General features: G+C 37.4%; 1 protein-coding gene across 2 annotated transcripts; it reads left to right on the top strand.

Annotated features, from left to right (window-relative positions):
* The first annotated feature begins 1,829 nt into the window (after nt 1-1,829).
* Nucleotides 1,830-17,541, top strand: KLHL31 (kelch like family member 31). 2 transcript variants are annotated; one of them, XM_034436715.3, is made up of 3 exons: nt 1,830-2,050; nt 6,471-7,674; nt 14,092-17,541. In XM_034436715.3, exons 2-3 carry the CDS (start codon nt 6,503-6,505, stop codon nt 14,822-14,824), a joined length of 1,905 nt encoding a protein of 634 aa, XP_034292606.1. In that variant the 5' UTR covers nt 1,830-2,050; nt 6,471-6,502; the 3' UTR covers nt 14,825-17,541. The 2 variants fall into 2 exon arrangements, with proteins under 2 accessions (XP_034292606.1, XP_034292607.1); XM_034436716.3 differs by lacking the exon at nt 1,830-2,050 and adding an exon at nt 2,822-3,054.
* The last annotated feature ends 6,971 nt before the right edge of the window (nt 17,542-24,512 follow it).

The following is a 24,512-nucleotide window of genomic DNA, read 5'->3' as shown; positions in this document are numbered from 1 at the left end:
TTTGTATGTTCTTTGCACCTTATTTTTATTTTTGTAAGCCACCCAGAGTCACTAACAATAAATGGGCAGCCGCATTAATTCTACAGTAATAGACAGATAGATAGACAGAGACAGATACATAGATAGGTAGACAGTTTTTTTAGTAGTCTTCTTCTAATGATTTAGTTGTAGCTGGTTTGTTTAAATTGGGTCTGCTGTCCAAAGTCACATATATGAGATGTACAATAAGCTATGAAATGTGATAAATAAATAGATCATTTTTTTTTAGCAAAAGAAGTTCATTTAACCACTATCGCAGTGATCTTCTACCAGGATGTGGAAACACTCCTCTTCCCACAGGTTTTTCTTGTGGGTAAACAACTTATCAATAGTTTAATTTCTGTGTATGATTATGAGAATTTTTCAAACTTCATATGTCATAGTTAAATGAATAAATATATAAAATAAGTCAGAACAAGAGAAAGCACATCCAAATATATAGATAAGATTCTATATTAAATAAGTGTGCCTTTCTTAAATGACAAGGACAAATGACTTAAGAAGGTTGTGTCTATAGTAAGAAGAAGATATGTGTGTGGAAATTAATGGAACACACATCCTGAAAAGGAGATGCTTGTATTGTTTTATATATTGTATTTTTATGCTGCTGCTACTATTAATGGGTTAACAGCTGAAGAGGAAAATAAAACAGTTTGGTGTTTTTCATTTCATGCCAGCTGTCAGAGCAAGACCAGTCCTCTTCCCTATATATTTATAATTATAGACATTAATACAAATTTCAGCTTATACTGTAGGGTTTGTAAGAGTTTACATTCAAGTAGATGTCACTGAATTGACTGCTGAATTGACTGCTGAATAAACAGACATTAGGATGGCACTGCTGTTATCCACAAGGTGTGACTAGATTTTGTACTTTGTTGCATAGTCTGTTTGCCCAAGGCTGTTCATGTTATGTAAGAGATTAAGGAAGGGATGCAAGAGTTTGCATCAGAATTTATGATGTTCTTCCTCTTTTATCTGGCTCTTCGTGACAAGGAAAATGCGGGTAACATTTTGTTTAGCAGGGAGATATAATAAAGCATCGCATACTGATTGTGCAAAATTTACAAGCTGGCACATTGACAGCATTTGTTCATGCATGGTTGTTATGAATTATATCCCAATGGGTTCAGTGGGACGGTACACCACTGTTTGATAGCAGACAATCAGCTCTGCATAAAGAAGGTCTAGATCAGGGGTGTCAAACTTGCGTCTTCACGGCGGCGTCACATGATGTATTGTGACTTTTTTCCCTTTCACTAAACCAGGCATGAGCATGGCCAGCGCATGACACATCTGGCCCACCAGCCATGAGTTTGACACCCCTGGTCTAGATTTAATCTCTGGCATTTCCAGTTAAAACAAGAGAATCAGGTGGTGCCAGACCAATTGGAAATTGAAGAGCCCCTGCCAGTCAGAATAGACATCCTCTGCTAGATGGATAAACCACAGCAAAGCAGCTTCTTTGTTCTCCTCTTGGGTGGGGCAGGGGGGAGAGTTTTTCCCAGCTGTTGCTCTTGCATGTATGAAGTTTGAAGAAAGGGAGAGAAAATGCTGAATTTACCAAATCCCATTTTTTTCAAAGGACGGGAAGAAGATTAAAGAAAAACTTAATGATCCTACAAGCTGGTTCACGGTTGCAGGTGTGAAACAACTGCAATGGAAAGCCTAGCTTTCCTGTTGCTTATCTCTTATTCTGCTTCATTTGTCATGAAGAAGCCCAGTGAAATTTACTTGAGATTCAAAACCAGGCAGGCACAGGAAACATAAACTCCTCCGGGTGACAGGGAGGGATAGGAGGAGGGGTCATTTTTAAAGTGCCCCAAAGCACAAACTCCAGTCTCTCTTCTCCTCGGTGGCAGCAGGTCACACTAGAATCTTCAATTGGTAGAACCGGGCAGATGACATCTGGACTTCCATTCCTTCTTCCCCCTCTTTTTTTTGCTTTTCACAAGATATTCTCATAGATACTGTGCTGGGACACCCCAGGAAGCCTCTTTCCTGAAAAAGGGTAAGGAGAACCTAATCCTATTCTTTTTGAGATTGGCTTTAATAAGCATTCATAAAGAGGGTTTTTCCTGCCTATGTTTATAGTCCAAATTTCATTTGACATGAATCTGACACGGAGCCCCAAGCTATGAGCAGAATACATCGGTTATAGGTGTGAAGTGTCCTTAGTCAATCAAGTTAGAGATATTTTTTCTGTAATTATCTTTCTTCCTACAGAGTGTGTGCAATTTAATTTGATGGATGAAACTCCTCTCCTTTGGCTGATTGATTAAAAAAAACCAGCACTTGTCCCCAGGAACATGTCATGACTTAATCAATGAAAGGCTACCTTCTAAAAATATTATTAACTTGGGTTTTCTTTAAGTGAAGGTAATAGCCTCTTTGACATGTTGTTAAAGAAAATAAGATGGGGATATTTTAACATCTAAAAAAATAGATGTTTAGCAAATAGGAAATTTAAATGTACACTATCCAAGTATTTCATCCTATCAGGGTGACTTAATCTAATTTTTTTTTAAATTAAGCATAATCCCTATTATAAGTACCTGGGCAAGAAAAAGAATTCTGTTCTGAAGAAAGACAGACATTTTAAACTGAATGTGTCTTAAAATGGCAAGTCATTTGAAGGCCAGGGAGCATGGCTATTCTTGGAAATAGCCCTGACAGGTTTCAACAGATGCAGCCTGAAGAATGTGGCTGGGGAGGGGAGATAAGGGAGGGGGGAAGGAGCAGCTGACCCGCTGCTTTGGTAATGCTTGGGGAGGGGGATCTCAGATCCTTCTGGCATGCGAGCAACTTTGACACTTTGAACACAGATAGCTCTCTCCCTTGTGCCTGCATAGCTGTTCTTTGGGAGGAGTTATGAGAGCAGCTATGCTCCCCACAAGGAGTTTAGTTCTTCATTTGGATGCATAAAATGTTTAATGGGGCATATTTGAAGACTTAAGTGTGAAATCCTTAACAAGAGAGAAATGCCGCATTAGAGATTGTTTTGCAGGAAATAAGGTAACAATTTTATATTTACCACTTTGGCACTATGCCACCTTGCAACATGTCAGTGCTTACTTAGGTACCTCGATCTATTTGCTTTTATGTTTCACCAGTTATTTATTTATTTATTTGGTGCTTATAGAACTCTGAGATTTCCTCAAGGAAGATAGTTCTTATCCTTTCTCTAGAATAGGCTAGTCTGAGTGTGAGAATGATTGGTCTGTGACCATTCAGATTCATAGCTGAATGGAGATTTGAACCCAGTCCTGGCCCAAAACTTTGCAACTTCCCTGTAAGACATCACAGGCAGGTGTTCCAGTCTCTAACTGACTGAACACCAAAATGAAATATGAAGAAGAGCAGATTGTAGAGTCTGTATATTTGGATTCCTAAGATTTATACTATATACTGGATTGTCTGTTGGGGAGATGATGGCTGCTTACCGAGTGAAGGTTTTTGTGCTTCTCACTATGGGGTAGAAAACATTGGTCTGTTTAAAATAAAAATCCAATTAACATCCATCAAATGCATGAAAACACTATATTTTATAGCAGTTGGGAATCATGTTTATATTTTTATTATTTTTATTGTAATGTGTTTCACGGTACTGCTCATAATAGCAATTAGAAATGAATGTAAATCAGTCTTCCTGAAACTGAGCGCCCTTCAAAAGTTTGGATCAACTCCCCAAATTCCCATGCCAGCATTTCCATTACTGAGAAATCTCAGTGTAATTTTATAATGTTGTTCCACTGCTGCTGGCATTTGAGTTAGTTAACAAAATATTTAGGGACAATGAAACAAAAAGGAGGTAAAAATGAGAAGTTTATTATGTTCACCTGAGAGCAAGATAAGAAGCAATGGATGAAAAATTATCAGAGACCTCCAAACTAGAACTAAGGAGAAATTTCCTGACATTGAGAACAATTAATCAATGGAACAACTTGTCTCCAGAAGTTATGAGCGCTCTATCACTGGAGGTGTTTAAGAAGAGACCAGAGGTCCATTTTTTTGGAACAGTACTGGGTCTCTTACCTGAGCAGGAGATTGGACTAGAGGACCTCCAAGGTCCCTTCGACTCTATCATTCTGTATTCTGTAATTAAGTAGCCCTAAACACTGGAAAAGCAGTAGCTAATCATTAAAACTGATCAAAATAAGGAATCAGATCAAACCAATGGACATTTTAGGAAACTTATAGCTTACACACTAGCACCTTATAACATAAACCTAATTTAGCTTATCAGTTGCAGAAATAACTTTGAACATATTATACCCCAAACATTTTATTTCAGAGAATGCAAAATTAAAAATAATATTATTCATCTGTTAAAACAGAGTTCTGGGAGGCATTTAAGCTGTAGCTATATAAACCTGAACCTGTATTCCAGACAACTCAGGATTACATATATTATACACATTTCTAATATATGTAACCTCAGACATAGAATTAATCTATTAATTACTATTCTAACTTTCTGCTTAAAACAATGGTCATGTAGCAACCAAACAAAACGTTAATACATAACTAGATATGAGGGCATAGGATAGAAACATAAAAATGCCATTTGCACAAGAGCAAGACTTAATAATAGAATGACATCTACTCAGAAGATGCTTGTAATGGAATACAACACAATGGAAAATTAACTAGGTTATATTAGGACAAGTAACTCTTCTAACATGAAGAACTAACTCCTCCATTACTTCAAGTAGAATGATCCATTAAACTTTAAACATAGTCATCAGGGCCTGCTAACCAAACCCTTAACTAGTTTGATCTAGTTCTTCAAACCTAAGAATAGCCCTGTTGGTCAGATCAACATCCTTCCAATCAGCTTCACTGGATGAGCCTTGAGCCTAATATTTTGAGTAATAGACAAAAAAGCCTATATACAATTTTTTCATGCCTTCCATGGAATCCATATCTCATGGATATGGATATAATCATATGCTTTCTCAAACCATAGCCCCCGGAATTCCCCATTGGTTATGCTTTCCAGGGCCAATAGGAGTTGAAGTCCAAAGCAACTAAAATACCAATTTATCTTTCTCTCATCTGCTGCGAGGCCTTTATCCAAATATCAATGTTTTAAAGGAAAATAATTCCATTCCTGTAAGCTTCAATTAAGAAAGGAGTAGAGCCATCTGTCCTTTTATATGAAAGATAAGAATAGATTTTTAATGAACAAACATCCACATTGTTGTTATTAGCTTTTTATTATATCTTTTAAAAATATTTGATCAACTCAAGGTAACAAACATGCCTAATACTCCTTCTGCCAGGGGTGAAATCCAGCAGGTTCTGACAGGTTCTGGAGAACCGGTAGCAGAAATTTTGAGTAGTTCGGAGAACTGGCAAATACCACCTCTGACTGGCCCCAGAGTGGGATGGGAATGGGGATTTTGCAATATCCTTCTCCCAGGAGTGGGGAGGGAATGGAGATTTTGCAGTATCCTTCTCCTGCCACGCCAACCAAGCCGCACCACGCCTACCAAGCCAAGCCCACAGAACCGGTAGTAAAAAAATTTGGATTTCACCACTGTCTTCTGCCTATTTTTTCAACAACTGCAGTTCTGTGAGGAGGCTTGGGCTAATATGAGACTAACTGGCCCAAGTCTCCCCACTGGCTTTCATGCCCAAGGTGATACAAGAACTCACAGTCTCCTGTTTGTAGGCCAGCACCTTCACTATAACCAAACTGGCTCTGGTAATTCAGAATGGAGTTGTAATTTAATTTAGTGGGTTTTGTTTTCAAACAAATTAGGACTGTATGGGAGTCACTGATCTGCTCATCCAATTTAATCTGAAGTGAAGACTAATCTGAAAAATATCCAGTCAAATTTGCAATTGAATAAATATTAGAAAATTAACATGAGACATTAGTCCTTTTCAACCCTTACAGCTGAAGAGGTAATGTAAACATGCGTGAAAGGCTCAGGATCAAGCGTCTCTGGCTTCACATTCCTCTGACTCAACCCACCTTTCTACTGTAACTTTTGTGGCAAAGGGAGGAAGCTCTGTACATGTTCCTTTTAACAGATTAATTCTATGGGATTTGAGGTTGGGTTATTGGTAAAGTTACTTGGATTAACAGCCAAGAGGACTTTTTTTATATACAAGTTAAATTGAATATAAATCCATTTCAGCATTCAGGATTGAGATCTGGGGAGACTGGGGTGACTCCTGCAAAAATGCTCTGCTTTCATCCCATCTGAAGAAGGATGCAAACTATGATTTACCAAGTGATCATTAACTGCGCAGGCATACCAACAAATGCTGCAGATGTGTTAGTAGTTATTCTCCCGCTCTTTTATATTTCATTTCTTTGAGGTATGCTTATAGATTATAGCTTTTGGATCAACTGTAGAAAGATGTTTAAATATGGGTGTACAATTATTTATTTTTTCTTTCTTCTGGGTTTTTCATAGTAAGCTCTTGGCTGTGATACTGTATTGCAGTCATGGCGCCTAAGAAGAAGAATGTCAAAAAGAACAAGATGGATATCAACGAGTTGACCATCATAGTGGAGGATGGACCACTCAGCAAGCTCAATGGATTGAATACCCTCCTAGAAGGAGGCAACGGTTTCAGTTGTGTTTCCACAGAAGTTTCTGATGCTTTCTATAGTCCCAACCTCTTGGAAGGTTTGTGTAGGATGAGACTGGAAAATTTTCTCTGTGATTTAATAATTGGTACCAAAACCAAGTCCTTTGATGTTCACAAAGTGGTGATGGCATCATGTAGTGATTACTTCCATAATATCCTAAAGAAAGATCCATCAACTCAAAGAGTGGACCTTAATGATGTATCACCACTGGGCCTAGCCACTGTGATTGCATACGCCTATACTGGAAAACTTACACTATCCCTGTATACTATAGGTAGTATTATCTCCACAGCCATTTATCTTCAGATACATACCCTTGTGAAGATGTGCAGTGACTTTCTGATGCAAGAAATCAATGTGGAGAATTGTATGTATGTTGCCAACATTGCAGAGACATATGGACTGAAAACTGCTAAGGAAGCATCACAGAAATTCATTAGAGACAACTTCATTGAGTTTTCTGAATCAGATCATTTCTTAAAGCTTACTTTTGAACAGATCAATGAACTTCTTGCAGATGATGACTTGCAGTTGCCTTCTGAACTTATTGCATTCCAGATTGCAATGAGATGGCTGGAATTTGACCAAAAAAGAACTAAGTATGCTGCAGATCTTTTGAGCAACATTCGGTTTGCTACCATCTCTGCCCAGGACCTGGTGAATTATGTACAGACTGTACCAAGAATGATGTTAGATACAGATTGCCACAGACTTCTGGTAGATGCCATGAATTACCACTTACTTCCTTACCACCAGAATACTCTACAGTCAAGAAGAACCAGGATTCGAGGAGGATTACGAGTCCTAGTTACAGTCGGGGGACGTCCAGCTTTAACTGAAAAATCCCTCAGCAGAGACATTTTATACAGAGATCCTGACAATGGATGGAAAAGACTTACAGAGATGCCTGCCAAGAGCTTCAACCAGTGTGTCGCCGTGATGGATGGGTTTCTCTATGTAGCAGGTGGTGAAGACCAGAATGATGCCAGAAATCAGGCAAAGCATGCAGTCAGCAATTTTTGCAGGTAACTGATTATATATAGCAGTGGAGACATAGCAATGACACAAGAGCTCCAGAAAAAGAAGGAGAAATATATGTATATATGTGGCGGGGAGGAGAAAGAAAGAGAAAATATATATTTCCGAGAGATAGAAAATTAATTTGGTTCTTTGCTTTAAAATTACTTTTCATAACCTGGCGACCTCCTAATGGATTGGATTACAACTATCATTAGCAATAGTCAGCAAAAGGGGAGGGGAATTATAATCCAATACATCTGGGCACGACCAAGTCAGAGAAGTTATCCTGGAGTTGGATAAGAAGCCCCTTTTTTCTTTCTCTCTTCTTTTCTAGGATTACACATATTAAAATAGTTAGTGCTATTTTATGCTAAGAGGTATGATTTTGCATGTTACTTTTTCATGGAGAAGTCTGCAGATCCTCTTTATGCTTTGGGGCAAAGCAGTCTGAGATCACATGCAGCTGCCCTATCTCACTTCGGCCTTGGAAGCCAATTCCTGAATGCTACAAAAATTCTTGCTATATTGTTACATTTGATCAATTCATAAAGTTGCCCAATAAATACGACCCAGGAGAGTGTATAGTATTAAAAACATCACATATTAACCAAAATACATTAAATTGTTATATATTACCAGTACTGCACAAAAGGCAATTTTCAAAATTGAAAAAAATTAGAATTTTGATAGGTATAGAAACTCCCAAGCCAGTGTCTAAGAGGCAGAGCCTTTCAAAAGGAAAGTAGAGCCATCTGGATTTGGGGTGGTGGGCATGCAGGAGGATGTACACAAAACAGGTGCAGTAATAGAGAAGAGACATGTCCTGTTAACACTGCTTGCGTGTCAAGACCCAGAATATGCCCACCAGGTCAGATCTTATTGAGTAGGCAGAAATAATTAGAGACAGGCAGTCTTGCAAATAACTAAGCACTTTGCCAGCAACTTGAATTGCATCCAGGAGCCTACTGGTAACCAGTGCAACTAGTGAAGTAGCGGTCTATATAGCCACATAAAGGTAGAGATGATCATGAGTAGAACTCCCAATCCAGATTTTGTGCACAAGATGGATTTGTGCAAATTACATACTGGTTCTGTTAGGCATACTGGGACCATCTCTAGAAATGAAGATAGAAACTTTCTGGATCCAGATAATCCCAGTCACTCAGTCTTACTATGGTTTTCTGAGCCTGTTCTCCCCCACCCAGAATCTTACAACTTCCAGATACCAAGACAATTTCAACAATATCACTTGGATGGCAAGGATTAAGATACATCACTGGGTTTCATCAATGTACTGATGATACCTAACTCAATGATGACAGATATTAAGCAGGGTTAGGAAGAAAATCAAGCCCTGAGGCATCTTACAAAGCAAAGGCTCAGGACTAAGCTGTGACAGCCCCATCCCCTGCCTCAATTAACATGAAACCAACCCTAAAATAAGGAAAACCACTGTATCCTGTGCCTCTCACTTTCAACCTGCCGAGCTAATCATGAAGAACATCACAATCAATGTTACCAGAGGCCATTGAGAGTTCGAACAGCACCAGGATGCTCCCATTCTGTCCTAAAATAAGTTATCAAAAACAAAATCAATGCTGTTTTGGCATTCTATCCAGGCTTTAAAACTAATAGATTTAGATAATCTGTGACTTCCAGAGCCCTCAGAAACTGCAGCTCAATAATCTTCTCAACAAGGGAAGTTTATGGTTTCTGATATGGGTCAGAAATTGTCCAACACCACTGGGCCCAGCAATAGCTTCTTGAGAAGTGGGTAGGTCATTGCCTCCATAATTGCAAATAGAATCACCCCTCCCTCAAGGATGAATTCATCACCACTTGGCTCTATATATACCATATGTCACCTCCTTGGAAGCCTTGACCAATCAGGGCTGACATGGATCTAATATATAGGTGACTTATATGTGGTTACAGCTCTGAGGATCCTGTCCACTTTCTTGGGGCTAGAAAGTTCAAACGTTTCCCAGATAATAAAATATTAGTAATGTGAGAAACTCTTCCCTGTTTTTTTGCCAGTCAATACTACCAGACTTACACAACCAGAGTCCAATTCAAAGTAAATCCAAGTATCTTTGTTCAATATATGCCTGAAATAATCCTCTGCAGATGCAATAAGAGCAGGCCACGCCTACCCCAGCTCTGTGAAGGGAGAAAATGTTGCTATACATCACGTGACGGCAATGTGACGGTGTAAGTTTGACACCCGTGCTAAAGGGTAATAAAGGCTCTTATCTATATTGAGTCAGATTAGCTCTTTGTCTTTCTCCAGTGACATTCTAGCATCTCTTCTAGTGCTTCATCTCCTGGAGTTCCTTTGCGAATCAGAGGTCAATGACAGAATGCGACTGTAGGAAATTAATAAATTAATACATATTTGGAGAGCAATCATATTAAGTAGTTTATGTAATTAATGTTAATTCAATTTACATTAAATCAAATTATATTTTGTTCCACATATGCTAAAAAAAGAAAAATACATAAATATTCAGTTTCACTCATTTCCTCCCCTCCTCAAGTACAGTTGATGATTGAGGAGCATAGTTACCATTATAAGAGCTGTGGTGACACAGTGGTTAGAATACAATATTGCAGGCTAATTCTCTGACTGCCAGCAGTTCGATTCTGAGTGGCTCAAGGTTGACTCAGCCTTCCATCCTTCTGAGGTCGGTAAAATGAGGACCCAGATTGTTGGGGGCAATATGCTGACTCTGTAAACCACTCAGAGAATGCTGTAAAGCACTGTGAAGCAGTATATAAGTCTAAGTGCTATTGCTATCATTCCCTGCAACAACAGAGTTCCATTATTTTAATCTGTTTCTTTTTAAATTAAAAACAAAGTATGAGTGATTCAGATTGCAATTTGAGGAAAGTAATTTTCATCTGCATAATTTTCTTGATAAAAATTATCCCATTTTACCAACACTATCCTTCTGTCTATCAGGGCAAAAGTGTGTGATTTATGTCCTGTTATGGAATTCTTAGTGACTCTTTCATTTGTTTGAAACACAAAAGAACTTTTTGTAGCCCTCCATGTTTTCTGGAACATCCAGAACAATTGGGCAACTTCCAGGACTCCTGTTTGGCAGTAACCTTGCATGCCAGTACTTCCTTTTTTTCCATGACTATCCTGATAAAGGAAGAAAAAAGATAAGAGAAAGGTATAATAGGGGATATATTTGCTGTGAAAGGATTTGTCAGAAGACCACTCAAGGAAGACGTTTCCATTTTAGAAGGAAGATATAAATATACAGTAATTAATACATTTTTCACTATGGACATCTGCATTTCCTCTCTAAACATTATTCTAAAGAGCTGAGGATGATACACACAATTTACCCTTTCAAGATTTTATCCTTACTTGATCCTGAGAAGCTGAATGATCAGCCCAGAGTATCATGAGCTTCATGAGAGCATCAGCATTTTAGCCCACTGTATTAACTCATTACCATACATTCGTTATTATAATGCTCCATTCTTCTTCCAAATTGCTCATAATAATTTCTAGTCAGCCAAGATGACTTAGTTTCAATGCTAGAAATATATTATGCTGCTTACTTCTTATGGAATGGAAAGATGTATATGTTCCATTTCCCACATATGTCTTGCAGCAAAGAAGACATGTACTATTCACCATGTATGCCAAATCATATATGGTTAGTTTTTCTCTTCACCACATCCTAATTATACACAGCCTGAAATCACATTTAAATTTGGGGAAGAATTATATCTCAGCACTAGAAGTTTGGATTTACATGCAGAACATTCAACGTCTGGTTTCTGGCATGTCTTGAGAAACTGCCAGTCTATGTACGTCATTCTGACTAGAGAGTAGATTGTCCACGCATAAGTAACTTTCTAAAAATAAATCTGTGCATCACAAAATCTGTAAGAAGCAAGATGTCACATTCTATAGAAGAATGGTGGAAAGCATTCCAAAATTTTGCTTTGTGATGCAAAGAACTGATTTGAAATTGGTTATACTTTAGGACCTCCTTCTTTCAGTATGCTGTAGCTGACTGATATCACTGAAACTTTTCATTTATTAGCTTCACATCTTTTGAAATTCCCATCTAATTTTCTAGAAGGGACTCTGTAAGAAGAGTGATAGTAAAGCTAGTACAAAAGTTCTCCTTTTTGTGAAACAATTGGTAACATTTTAGTAATTATTTTGTGAAACAATTGGTAACGTTTTAGTAATTATTTATAAGCATTTAAAAAAGATTTTTCCTCTTCTGAACAAAGAATGCAGACTTTTTTTAAAAAAGCATTATACATTTCTGGAATAATGTTGAGATTATCTTATCCAGGCTGGTCTATTAGGACAGACCTGCAACTGATTCAATTGTTACTTTCAAAAATATCTGTCATTGTTGTTATGGTCCATCAAATCAATTCTGACCCTTGGTGACTACAGAAAGAAGTCTACAGTTTTCCTGGCCACATTTTTTAAAGAAATATATAAAGAAATAATTTCCTCCTTCATCCCAGCAAATACAAACAAGATAAGTAATTTATGACCTTCTCTGAAAATACAACACTACCTTCCCATTACCTCATCTCTTATCTATAAACAATTTGTTAAAGCCTCATCATTTGATGCTAGTCAGGAAAAGTCCATTAAGGGTTCTCAGAAGTGTGTGTGTGTGTGTATCTTTGTATTTCTTCCCTTTACTTTGAACACCCTACCTTATCACTTACTCTGAAAATAGAAGAAAAGATCACTTCTTCCTATATCTCTTCTCTTTTCTATAAACAAATCTTTAAAGTCTCATCATTCAGTCCTGGTCAACAACAGTCCATTAAGGGTTACCAGAAACAATAATGTACACATTTTAACCTAGATCAAATAAATCAACTTTATATTCCTTCCCTTTAGTTTAAATAATCTTGATTTTTAAGTAGAATCCCAGAACTTGGTTTCTTTTCATTTTCTCCTTCTCTCATCCAAGAAAATCCTTGAAAACTTCAAAAAAAAACCTATTTTATAAATCAAAAATAAGGTTATCAAAGTCATTCTTCTGATTTCTTATTTGTATATCTCTTTTAATTATTAAGACTAAGTACAGAATTAATTGTCTAGAATGGGCATAGAATGGGCATATAATTAATGCAGTTGTGTGGCATTATAAATACAAATCTTCAGTCAAGGGATAGTGACTTCAGTCAGTCACTATCTCACATGTTCATATATAATGTGATAACTCGTACCCCTTAATAATTTTATAAAACCAGTGTCAAATTATTGTCTGTTGCCTTTCTATTTGTGTGATGAATATGTTGAACAATCAAATTTATTTTCTTCTTTTGAAGGAGCATTCTTTCAGGTACTCTTTCCTGCTTTAGTACCTGTATATTGGTTGTCTAAGTGCATTAGCCAACTCTGCAAAGTTATTGTGGAATTTCATGTTTTTCTCCTTAAAGGATTTTTGATAGTAAAAGAAAAAACTGAAGTGTAATAAATCAGAAGAAGCAGCTGAAAAACAAGGAAAATATATTCTCAATATGGGAAAGATTTAAACCTCTTCTCCTCATTCTCAGCTCTTCTTGTCCCTAAAAGTGTTTTTACATCAAAGAATGGAGCATGAGATGCTTTAAATATGATTTCAATTAAGAAAACAGGAGAGAGATAGAGAGGGGGTGGATCTAGGACAACTCACCATGGCCAAGTGTCCATGGCCAGTTTGCCCTGGCTGGGTTGCTGCTGCCAGCTCACCCTGGTCAGGTTGCTATTTCTGGTTCACCTCAGCTAACTAGATGCAGGACAAGTTACCCCAGCCAACTGGACATGGGAACAACTTGCCACTGTGGGACAATTTGAGGAGGAAGAGGGGAGGGGAAAAGGCACTTCCTCTCCCCCATCAGAAGAAACATGGGCCCTGGCTGATAGGACACAGGGGTGGGGACCACTCATGGGGAAAGGAAGAGAATGGTACTCTACACAGGATTCCCCTCCATGTGGGGTTGATTTTTATTCTGGTGGGGGAGGTGCCTCTTTCCCTCCCCGCTTCATCCTCAAATCATCCCACAGTGGCAATTCCCTTCCCTGAAAGTTGCCCCCATCCCTGTGTTTCACTGACCAGGGCTGATGTTTTGTTCTGCTGAAGGGGAAGTACCTCTTCCCTTCCCTACTTTGTCCTCAAATTGTCCCATGTCTGTGAGTTGTCCACACATCCAGTTGGCCAGGGTGACTTGTCCTGAGTCCAGTTGGCCAGGGTGAGCCAGTGGCAGTGCCCTGGCCAGGGAGAGATGGCAGTGGTAACCCACCAGGGTGACCCAGCCATAGCAACCTGGCCAAGGTGACCTACTGAAAGATAAAGCCAGAAAATAAAGCTTCAACAATATAACACCTGTAAATGTAGCTGGCATTCCTGTGGCATTAATACTTCCTTAATTTTTTTCAGGTACGATCCTCGCTTCAACACTTGGATACATCTGGCCAATATGAATCAAAAGCGCACTCATTTTAGTCTGAATGTGTTCAACGGTCTCCTTTTTGCAGTCGGTGGTCGCAATTCTGAAGGGTGTCTCTCTTCGGTTGAATGTTATGTCCCTGCAATTAACCAGTGGCAGCTGAAGTCTCCACTGGAGATGCCCAGGTGCTGCCATGCTAGTGCAGTAGTAGATGGTAGGATCTTGGTCACAGGAGGCTACATCAATAATGCTTACTCCCACTCAGTTTGCATGTATGATCCTGCTAGTGACAACTGGCAAGACAAGGCCAGCCTTAGCACCCCGAGAGGATGGCACTGTGCCATTACCCTAGGAGAAAAGGTCTATGTCATGGGAGGGTCCCAACTGGGAGGGCGAGGGGAAAGAGTTGATGTGCTTCCTGTTGAATGCTATAGTCCATATTCTGGCCAGTGGAATTATGTTGCTCCTCTTCCAACTGGCGTGAGCACTGCTGGTGCTTCTACTCTTAATGGAAGAATTTACTTAGTGGGAGGCTGGAATGAAATAGAAAAAAAATACAAGAAATGTATTCAGTGTTACAACCCCGACCTTAATGAATGGACCGATGAAGATGAGCTACCTGAAGCCACCGTAGGAGTGTCATGCTGCACCATTGCCATGCCCAACACTAAGACCAGGGAATCGAGATCTAGCTCAGTATCTTCAGTACCAGTTAGTATTTAAGTTCTTTTTTTAATTAACCCCCCCTATGGATTTAAAAAAGCTATACTACATTTTTAAAACATTTCTTTCCCACTACTGGGTTGTAATCCCTTTTAGGAAGTGTCCCTATCAGAAGGGATTGAGGAGAGAAACATTAAATACTATTGGCATGTATTTCAGTTTTATAAAATGAAAAGTGGCCAATTTTCATGGAATTGAAAACACATGGTATGACCAAAGAAATTTAAATCTAATACATTTTATGCACTACAAATGTGCACTATGAGACAAAGGCCTCTGATCCATTGATCATAACAGAGCAAAGTACCTTACTTCCTGTGGGACCTCTTGTTCAGATTCTGCAATCGATTTAGAGAAACTTGTTTCCAAGCAGATGGCTCAAAGCATGGCTGATAAGAAGGCACCGTTCAGCTAAGTTTCTCTCCATAGAGAGAAGATAAAATGTGGAACAATATATCAGAATTACAAATGGAAGACTAATATTTCTAAAGTCCATGGGCATCTGTAGTTGGGGGCAAATGATATCATGCCCATCATAATATCATAGGGCAAAGGACATGAATTATATAATTTGCAACAAAGATACAACTGAGGCCAATTACAGAATTCACATTATTTGCATGTTGACACCAGTTATCCTGACTTCTTACAGACATCTCTATTGGAATCCTCTGCAACTTTCTGTGAACGAAACAAAATAATGAGACTTATCTGGAAGCAATTAGTATTTTAAATAAGGATTTATTCCCAGAATGCAATGCTTTGCTGTACTATGATTTACTGAATAAATCATAATTGGCTGAGCTACACAGTAAGCTAAATCATTGCTTACAAAGCTTAGTGGCTCAATTCCCATGACATGCTAAATCACAGGCAAATCACATATAGCGAGTTATATGAATCCACCTATAATCTATAAGATGAAAATAGATTAACTCTATAAATATGAGAAATATATCTATAAGTAAAATCTAAAACTCTTGTCATATTTCTGCAGTGCCTGGGGCCATGTCAACATTTCATTAAAATGTTTACATGAAACAATAAATTTTACCCTGTGGTTAAGCTTATGAAACTGTGGTTACGCTGACCCAAGGTCTGCAAAAAGTCAGATGATATGTCATCTGAATTTGGAAGGTAGGGAATTTAGCTTAAGGTTTAATTCACTTCCTTCCTAAACAGAAAGCAAGAATAGATGCACAGTGCAGCTGCTCCAACCAGGGACCTCCTCACACAGTTTCTTCAACTCATGCATGTTGTGTGGAATAAGATAAAGATGCCAGAGAAAAGGTGGTGGCTTAGCTTTTTTTCACTCTATATAAATGAGTCCAATCCATCACTTTAAAAAAAAATTACACCACACACACACACACACACACACACACACATCAGGAAATGTCAGCCAGGCATTTCACAGCTAAGATGGCGGGGATACTTGATGACATATCATCAAGGTTTCTTCATGGTATTCAATATCATCTGGTATGGCATATATACATATATGGTTAGCCCCAGATGGTTAGAAAGTTACAGTAAAGAAATAGTACATCAGGTTTCATACATTGCACTAAACTATTATGTATTTAGTTCTGTCTTACCAAGTTCTACAAATCTAGCCAACTGTGCTTTATTCAATAAACCATAAATTCCAAAACAGCCATCTATGCAACACACAGTGTATGAGGACTGTCATGTAAGTATGTGCCTCAAGAAGTCTTTCCCTCCACTTTGTTCCTTATATATCTTGTACTCCCAGCCCAATTCTGTTCCAAAAACATCTATAACTCTCCGGAAAACAGTCTGAGGACGCATTAAGAGGAATGAGTTGCCTCCCACCATTTCACAAAGAAAAGCCCTTCTGCTCATGAAAGGTCTTAAATGTGCCTATCCAAAATTTCTGTTGACCTTAATATTTCTGAATTGTATTCTGAGAGTTTCATTTCTCTAATGCCTCTTTAAAAATAAGCATCATTGGGCTTAAGGGAGCTTCTTTTTAAACAAGCATACATAAAATTGCAGCTTTGATTGAGTTTAATGGTCTTTACTTCCAGGTAAGTGTGCACTTAAATTTGTCTTGATCATACCATGTAAGTTTTTTTTAATGGTAAACAATTGCTTCATATTTGATCCATAACAAAAAAATGTTTATATATTGTTTTTTTAATCATTGTCCTCCCTATCATAGTCTAATGTAGTGGTTCTCAATCTGTGGTCTGCAGACCCCTGGGGGGACACGATGTTGTCACAGGAGTCCATGGAGGATTGGAGAAATGTTATGATTTAAATCTTGAGTTAAGTCTTGGGGGTCAGTGGCCATGGTCTGAGGCCACAAAAGGTATTTAAAAGGGGTCTGTGGTAAAGAAAAGGTTGAGAACCACGGTCTAATATATTTCTCTAATGATTTACCACAAGTAAGTTGAAATTTGGAAAATTATTTGGTCCAATAAGTTAATAGCATTGTTTAGAATATCTGACAGGGATCCAAAATCTTCATGTTAATTTACCAATGCTTTCATTTGAATTGCTTACATAACATAGTATGGAAGAAGAAGAAGAAGAATGAAGATACAACTAAATTAGTCTGAAAGGTGTGCTGTTACTGTTGTTTGATACTTGAATGGCCCTGTCAGCATGTGTCTGTCAAAGTTTAAACCAATAATGTAAAAATAGGAAACAATTTCTATTTCTTTACGAGCTGCAAAAGCAAAATAACCCAATTTGTTTGGGACTTTATTTATATTTGTGGGCAGGGACTGGGTGGGAAGGAACAAGATAAACCAGAAGTTCATATACATCTGGGTATGCACAAATGTTATCAGCCCTAAGTAAAACAAAAAGCACAGATGTTGCTAGACTAGACACTTGATCTGAACTGATTCCAGCAACGTACTACTTAACAAAGCAATAATCCCACAGTTATCAGGTATCTTCTATGGCCTTACCATTCCTGATGCCACTGGCCAGGACCAGTTTTTTCAAAGTCTAATTAGAGCTGGGGCACGCCATATCTTGTGAATAATTGCAATGGCACCTGCCTAGAACTCCTCAGTGATGTACCATTGATATCCTTTGATAGTAAGATTCATTATCAATCGACACATGTAAGAAAGAAACAATTACACCAAGGAGTAATTCTCTACCCCCAGATAGGAAAGCATACTGACAATACTAGCATTGTACAATAGGGTAACAGGCTAGAGGCTTGCTTCATATCATTATCTCTGACAAGAATATATATTTATGATCGATATATATTTTATCTTATGTATGTGCCCTTTTTATTGTGATTTGATCAGGGGGTTGTAAAACAAAAACCTTACCAACTGCTCCTGATTAATGTAGTGTATGTGTATAGGTCCTACAATCGTAGTCCCCCTTACCCATTTTGAAGGGTAATGGTAACCTATTTTTTAAATTCGTAATATGAGCATAACATTCTCTTTCTCAATATTATATGGAACACCAATGGGAAAGGGTCGAGTTTCCAGATTTTGCATTACTCAGCTCTCTTGAATATATGTGCAAGATTCTCAGTATGAAAATTAGGAGTAGCAAAAGAAGAGAATAGATTTTATACTTTAGTCTTATATTTTTATGTGGTCATTTTTACTACTTTGTTACTGTAACATTTCTCAATCCAGTTCTAAAGCCTGATCTGTATAGGTGTGCCTTCAAATCAGTGTTGACTCTTGGCAACTGCCTGGACAAATACTGGCAGTTTTCTTACAAAGTTTTCTGGAGCAGGGGTCTCCAACCTTGGCAAATTTAAGACAGGGGTGGGTTCTAAATTTTTTTACTACCAGTTCTGTGGGCATGGCTTATTTTGTGGGTGTGGCTTGGAGGTCATGTGACTAGGTGGGCTAGCTGGTCAGTCATTTCTGGAAGGTCCTCGCACTTATGACCAGTCCTCGCACTTACAACCCGACTCATTTGTTTGCTTTTAACACTGATCAGCTGTAGGACAGCCCTTTGAAGCCCCGCGGCAAGAGTTTCAACAGTTTTTTTCCCTCTAGTCATCAGCTGGGACTCAGGAGGCAGCAATAGATTGGGGGAGGGACCAAATAAAAGGTAAGAATAACGTGGGTGGGAGGGTGGGGGGAGAACCGGTTCGGTGATGTCATATCATCACCGCTACCGGCTCGGCCGAACTGGACCGAACCAGGAGGAACCCACCACTGCTTTAAGATTTATGGACTTCAACTCCCAGGGAGTTGAAGTCCACAAGTCTTAAAGTTGCCAAGGTTGGAGATCCCTGTTCTGGAGTGTTCTGCTACTTCCTGCTTCCCAGGGCTGAGAGGGAGTCACTGACCCAGGGTCACCCAGCTGGCTGTGTGCCAAAGCTGAACTAGAATTCACAGTTTTCCAGTTTTTAGCCTGATGCCACCTGGTGCCTTAACCACTACTCCAAACTGGCTCCCAGATATACTGATACAGTATATTCACCAGATATCTCTTGCATAACACCAGTTTTTGTGTGTGTTGGAATGCCAGTACAGAGAAAGTGAAACACTTGGAAGAAGTAATATTCACATTAACAGTTTCTATGTATGACAAGATGTCCACTTCAATTCGGGTTGATTGCTTCACATAGGTTTCAGTTGCAGTTAAAAAACATGAGGGTAGGGTGAGATTAATTGGAACACGATAATCTGGCCAATTCTGACATAATGAGGAAAACATTTTTAACAGGAAGCATAACTGACATGTAGAATTCATTGTAACAGAATGTGGCAATGAATATTGGCTTGGAGATTTTCAAAAGGGGAATAGACAGATTCAGGGAGCAAAGAGTTTTGTTAACCACAACAGCAGTGGAAAACTTCAATATTTATTGACGCTAATTATCAGTTGCTAAAATATGGAAAACATTTACCTTCCAGTCCTTATGTGGGCCTCCAAAGGGCCTTTTGCCACTCTGGATGGTATCTGATTGGCTGAACTCTTATTTTCTTAAGACTACATTGTTTTTATCAGTCCTAGATAACAAGAGTTCCTTTAAAAGTCATTGAAGCATCCTTAAGTAACTCTTGGAAAATGTTTTGATGAAGTTTCCAAATGCACTAAGAAAAGAGCAATCTAGTTCTCTCTAGTTTTACAAAGGTTTACAAGTAGATGGAGAACGAGGTGTGCATTCAATCCCTCTCCTATTCTTTTGTGAAACATTCAGCTTTGGGGGTCTTATGAAAGGTTGAACTTGCATTTGCTTTGAAGACAAGCACAGGTTCCTGGTTGTATAGAGAAATGTACTTCAGTTCAGCTAATTGAAAATGGAACCCTTTCTCAGATTTTCCAGCTGGGCGTTGCAAGCCCAGGTGCATAATCCCATTTTCTAGCTACTTTCAAGGCTTATGCATTCAGGCAAACACGTGAAGAGTTTTTTCAAAGTCACCGGCTTTAGGAATTTTGTAATACTTCTATAGCAATCTATGCATGATTGCAGTTGTGAGTAATCCCATTGATTTCAATAGGAATTATAAATAGTGCACAATTTCTTACTTGCGAGCTAGACATTTCCAAATTTATGGTTTCCTAGCAAAATATTTCCAGGTGAAGACACTGGAACTAACGATAATGAAACAATTTAAATATTGCAGATATGCAGAAACATCACACTTTTTGCTAAGGGTTATTATAATTAGAGCTGTGCAGACTTTTGGATTTAATTCCAAAGAGCGAATTACAAGTGAGATTGCAAATAGAGCATTTACCAGCAATTCTAAAGCAGTCATGTTTTTCTCCCAAAGCCACTGCAGAGAACAGAAACATGACCCTGGGAAAAGATATCTACAGATAGACACTACATTATTCAAAGCACCTCTTCTAATATGTATCACTTCTGGCACAAGTTCTCAACACTTATTACTAACTCATCTGTGCTACTACCGGAAGCCTGATTTATAGAAACTGGGCAAATTAAGCTTTTCCAGGCATGAAGAATGAGGTTGTCTGTTTAAAGGAGGGATGTCAAACTTGCAGCCATGGGCTGGATGCATCACGCGTTAGTCACGCCCATCCCTGGTTTAGCGAAGGAGAAAAAAAAAGTTGTGATATGTCACGTGACAACGACGTGACGACCCAAGTTTGATACCCCTGGTTTAAAGGCAGGGAATGAAAGGAGCTTCTGTCTGCTAATTTGTATATAATAGAAAGCAGCTAACCAGCACACAGAAGATAGTAGGCCTTACACCAGGAATGGATCATATGCTGACTTTAGCTCGCATTTTTGCTTCCAGCGATATAAAAATGTTCAGTACTGTAACTGCAATTACTTAAGTTGCTCATCCCTGCCTTAATAACAGAGAAGCTTCAAAATATTGAAAGAAGGTAATAAATACTGAAAATAAACAGGAATTACAAGACAATGTAATAATATTCACATGATTATATCCCTCCAGTCTTGAATGAACAAAGAAAAATGAATGTCAGGTAAAGGTACATGTTATGTGATAACAGAAAGAGAAAGAAGTAATTGTTACTGGAGATTGAAAATTATGCTAATAAACTTACTGAGGATTTCCTGACTTGTACTGTATTGGATTGCAGGAAAAGGCTTATATATTTGTTAATGAGAATGTGAATGAGAAAAATACAGTATTGTGTGTAATACTTTCTGGTAATCATCTATTCCACCAGAGTTATGTAACCAAGTAATTAAAACTACCTGTATTAAATACTTTTCTAGTTTGTGAGGCACAAAACCTAGCTTAAAGAAGTATGCTTATTAAAAATAAACAGAAAAAAAATCTAGAATGCACAATACAAAAGCTTAAAGGAATATTATTTTTATAGAATGGAGTATAAATTCAGTGTAAGATTCCTACTTTCTGCTGTATAAAGTAGAGCTGTGGGAATATATGATGCAGTGATTTGATTCAGAGATTCAGATGAATCTATGAGCTGAATTGGTTTATTCAAAACAACTATTTAGTTCAGTGCAAACAGTTCAAACAAATCAGGAATCTTTTAATCAATTAATACTAATTTGGATGGTTTTCTATTTTTTTTATATATTTTGAAAGAATATAAGAAAGAATATAAGAAAAAATATATAGCAGCAATATATAAAGATACTGAAAGCAGATTTTGTTCAATGGCATCCTTTCATATGAAAGTAATGATAAATCACTCCTACACAGGTAGTTCTCGACTTACGACCACAATTGAGCCCAATATTTTTGTTGCTAAGACAGATAGTTGTTAAGTGAGTTTTGCCCTATTTTACGATTTTTCTTGCCACAATTGTTAAATAAATCACTGCAGTTCTTAAATTAATAATACGGTTGTTAAATGAATCTGGTTTCCGATTGACTCAGTAGGTCGCAAATGGTGATCTCATGACAATGACCAGGCACTGCAACAGTCATAATTTAATTTAATTTAATTTAATTTAATTTAATTTAATTTAATTTCCAATTTATATACCACCCTTCTCCCTGAGGACTCAGGGCGGTGTACAGCCAAGATAAAAAACATAGAATACAAATATTAAAAAACATTTAAAAATATATATAAATTTATATATATATAAATTTATATTTATATATATATATATATAAGTCAATTGCCAAGCATCTGAATTTTTATCACAACCATGGGGATGCCATAATGGTTTGTGAAAAATGGTCATAAGTCACTTTTTTTCCGTGCCGTTGTAATTTTGAACGGTCACTAAATGAACTGTTGTAAATCAGAACTACCTGTATTTTACCAAGAAAAATACATGAATAGGCAAGATAAAGTGATTGATGATATAGTGTTAGATAATGAACCCCTCATATGAAATGGCACTTAACAAGCTATAGAGGAAGAATAGAGGATATTTTAGAGTATTTACGTTTATGATCTAGCAGACTACCTGGCAAATTTTTGGAGAGTCTAGTTGCTGATGTTGCCATGCAGGGAAAGAAAACCAGAACCTGTAAAAACAGAATCACAAAGGAACAAAGAATGTCAACACAGTGAGAAATAAATTGTTGGGTGGCATATATTTACTTAATGATAATAATGGATTGACACTTGATCTGAAAAAAAAATGGGCCCTGCACTTATAAGTGCTAAGAAGTAGAAAGAAAGAAATTAATAAACTATGCATACACATAGTTAAGCATCAGCAAATTGAAATTTCAGTCAAAAGATCATACTGTTTCCTATTCATGACATCAAAACAAATATTTCATAGTTAGGAAAGATATAGCAAAGATATGGCTTGGGTATATTTCTTCTTCTTTTTTCTTTTTTAAATAATTTTTATTAAACAGTTTGTCTTTCAAAAACAACACAAAAAACAATCAGACACATATAAAAAAAACAAGTCAAAACATAACATATTGAACATTACATACCGTCAATGGTAATTTTACAGCATTCCATATTGACATATGTATTTTGCTTTTGTAGTTCTCTGTTCAATCATTTCTATTTACTTTTCAATAGTAGTATAATTGCATTATTCCAATGAATATATTCATACATTATAATATTCATTGTTCTTATCTACACATTTATATTCATTTATATTTACATCTCTTTATTTAATGTTATTCAGTTACTCCAATTTAAGTTTTATCAGTATTAAGTTAAACATTTTCTGTTCTGGTTTCTATTTTCAAGCCAAATGTACATTTTATTCCATGTTTCATAATAGTCCGAATCTTCTCTCTCTTTTAACTCCATAGTCATTTTATCCATCTCTGCGCATTCTAGAATTTTCCTAATTACTGTTTCTTCTGAGGGTACATTGTTTTGTTTCCAATTTTTTGCTAATGTGATTCTTGCTGCAGTGAGTATGTGTAGTGTAATATATTGAAGGTTTTTGTTCATTTTCGGGTCCAGTATTCTGGCTTGGGTATATTTCAATCTATGACCAAACAATATCAATTAGTCTTCCCAGACAATCCTTTAATAATAATTGTTATCTAACTTCATGCTCCAACTATTGATGCAGAAAAAGAAGGAATTGATGGGCTTTTGGGTCAAATTCAACCCGAAATTGTCAGAATGTACAAACAAATAAGATGTGCTGTTTATGGTTAGAGTCTAGAATGCCAAAGCTGGAAATAGCAAGCAGGAAAATGTAATTGGACTGTGTGGCCTAGTTTTTCCACACAGCATGATTTACTACTTTTTGCTAATCCAATGATTTCTTCATTGCTAATAATGAATATCTTTTTAATTTAGACCACAAAGTAATGGCTTACCTGGACACTTCTTAGGAAAGAAGTCTTTCTCCATGGCAAATATTAATTGATATTATATAACCTTTTACTGTATTGTCAATACAAATTTTCCTATTCCAGAAATTAGAATGCACTAACGTATCATTATGTAAAGGAACACTAGAGGCCAGTAATGAGATTAGAGCCGTCTATTGTTGCAGTTGCAGATTTTGTTCCAGTGGTACGGCAAGGAAAGTTCAGTTGCTATTAAATCAAACGAAAGTTAATCTTCTTCTGATATTAGGCTGTCACTGTGGTTATAATTAGAGCCTTTCAGAGACATACAGCAGTGAAAATTTCTGGAGAAAGTAGGAAAGCTAGACAAAAAATTCAGGAACGACACAAAAAGTATTTTAAAACTGAATATTAGGACTAGGTTTGTGCCAGCAGGATGAAAAGAAAAAAAAATCCCGTAGGATTTAATTCCTTTCATCAAAATGACAAAATCAGCATCAAAGCATTGTACTGTACAT

Source organism: Pantherophis guttatus, chromosome 1 (assembly GCF_059756535.1).
Source record: "Pantherophis guttatus breed Tessera chromosome 1, ASM5975653v1, whole genome shotgun sequence".
Taxonomy (NCBI): Eukaryota; Metazoa; Chordata; class Lepidosauria; order Squamata; family Colubridae; genus Pantherophis; species Pantherophis guttatus.
The sequence above is the reverse complement of the archived record's forward strand: the minus strand, read 5'-3'. Positions and strand labels throughout refer to the sequence as shown.